Source organism: Arachis ipaensis, chromosome B03, assembly GCF_000816755.2.
Source record: "Arachis ipaensis cultivar K30076 chromosome B03, Araip1.1, whole genome shotgun sequence".
In the NCBI taxonomy this organism is placed as follows: Eukaryota; Viridiplantae; Streptophyta; class Magnoliopsida; order Fabales; family Fabaceae; genus Arachis; species Arachis ipaensis.
The window spans coordinates 117,672,081-117,673,591 of record NC_029787.2 but is presented as its reverse complement, the minus strand read 5'-3'; the positions used below and the strand labels follow the sequence as shown (position 1 = coordinate 117,673,591).

At 33.7% G+C, this 1,511-nt stretch overlaps 1 protein-coding gene across 1 annotated transcript in view; it reads right to left on the bottom strand.

The window, feature by feature from the left end:
- The window catches only part of LOC107631103 (ethylene-responsive transcription factor ERF060), a gene marked incomplete in the record, with an annotated part of 1,726 nt that continues 1,068 nt past the window's right edge, over positions 854-1,511 (bottom strand). The window contains 1 exon segment of the mRNA XM_016334433.2: positions 854-1,511. Within this exon segment, the coding sequence (XP_016189919.1) occupies positions 1,135-1,511 (377 nt within the window).

The window sequence follows — 1,511 nt, the reverse complement described above, 5'->3', positions numbered from 1 at the left end:
GTGAGATGAGTGATATATTTTAATATTGTAATTTTTGATAGAGGTATACAAATCAGACCCTCCGATTTATATTTAAAAAATTGAAAAAATTTAAGGTACACAATCGATTTGATGTACCTCAATTTTTTAATTTTTTAAAGGGTAAAGTATACTTTTTGTTTCTGAAATTTGGCAAAAGTTTCAAAAATACTCCTAAATTATATTTTATTTCAATTTTATCTCAAAAGTTTTCGATTTGGATCAAATATACCCTCGATGGCAAAATCTTTAAAAAAAATTAAGACCAATCTAACAATAATGCATGAAAATTATGCTTGATTTGCTTGTGTTGAGGGTTGTTTTTATGAAATTGTTGTTGAATTGGTCTTAATTTTTTTGAAAAATTAACGGGTATATTTGATGCAAATCGAAAACTTTTAGAACAAAATTAAAACAAAATAAAATTTAGGGTTATTTTTAAAACTTTTGTCAAACTTTAGCGAAAAAAAATATATTTAACCCTTTTTTAAACATAAATCGAAGAGTTGATTTATGTACTTCAAAAATTTTTTTAATTTTTTAAAAACAAATAAGAGGGACCGAAAACAAAAATAAGAGGATCTGATTGGTTCGATTTTTGTACTTTTAAAAAATTAGACGGTTCGATTTCTACTTTCTAAATTAAATCATTCCACATTTCAAAAAAATATCATAACATTCCACAATTTAAAAAAATACTACTATTAATCTAATATCAAAATAAAAAGTCATTGAATTGTCGTTATATTATGCAAGGCTTCTTTTGCTGCAACCTTGTTTGCTCGGAATCCCATAGAATCAACTGATTGTTTAAATTTCTTCACTGTACAAGTCATAAGTTAAATTAAAGTTTATTACGTATCAAACTGTACCAAAAATAAAATGCCCACGGATTTAGGATAACTTGATGTATTGGAAGACGGTTTAATTACATTTTGAACAAGCAGAGTAGATAAGATTACAAAGGTCCCATGGTTATGCAAGGAAAAAAAAGCACCCGCAAACCAAGAGCCCTAAAATACGGCAACAACCATGTCTGCAAATGCCAAAAACTTGATTGCAGAAGCTGCCCAAAAGGATAATAACTTAACACACACAGACACACAAGATGGTGAGTCATATGGCTGCCCAATCAATCTCCACGGAGGGGAACTTCTCCAAGCCAAAACTCACCGGTTCCTCCCACTTGCAACAATCCGAGAAATCAAAAAGAGTGGTCGCAGCCGATTCAGGGGAGGACGATCCTGCACATGATTCATCCGACTCCACCTTAAACTCCTCCAGCTCAGGATAAAGCACTTGATCTTGCTCCACCTTCATAAGAGAGGGGCATGGCTCCTGTTTCTGAGAAAGAGCCAACTTGTCGCAAATGGCTTGGAGCTTAGCATCCACGGAAGAAGGGAGAGGCTTGTAATCACCAAACTCACCGAAGACGCGGGTGCCATGGTGCTTAAGGTGAGGGAAATTGAGGCGTGCGAATTCACCGCGAAGCT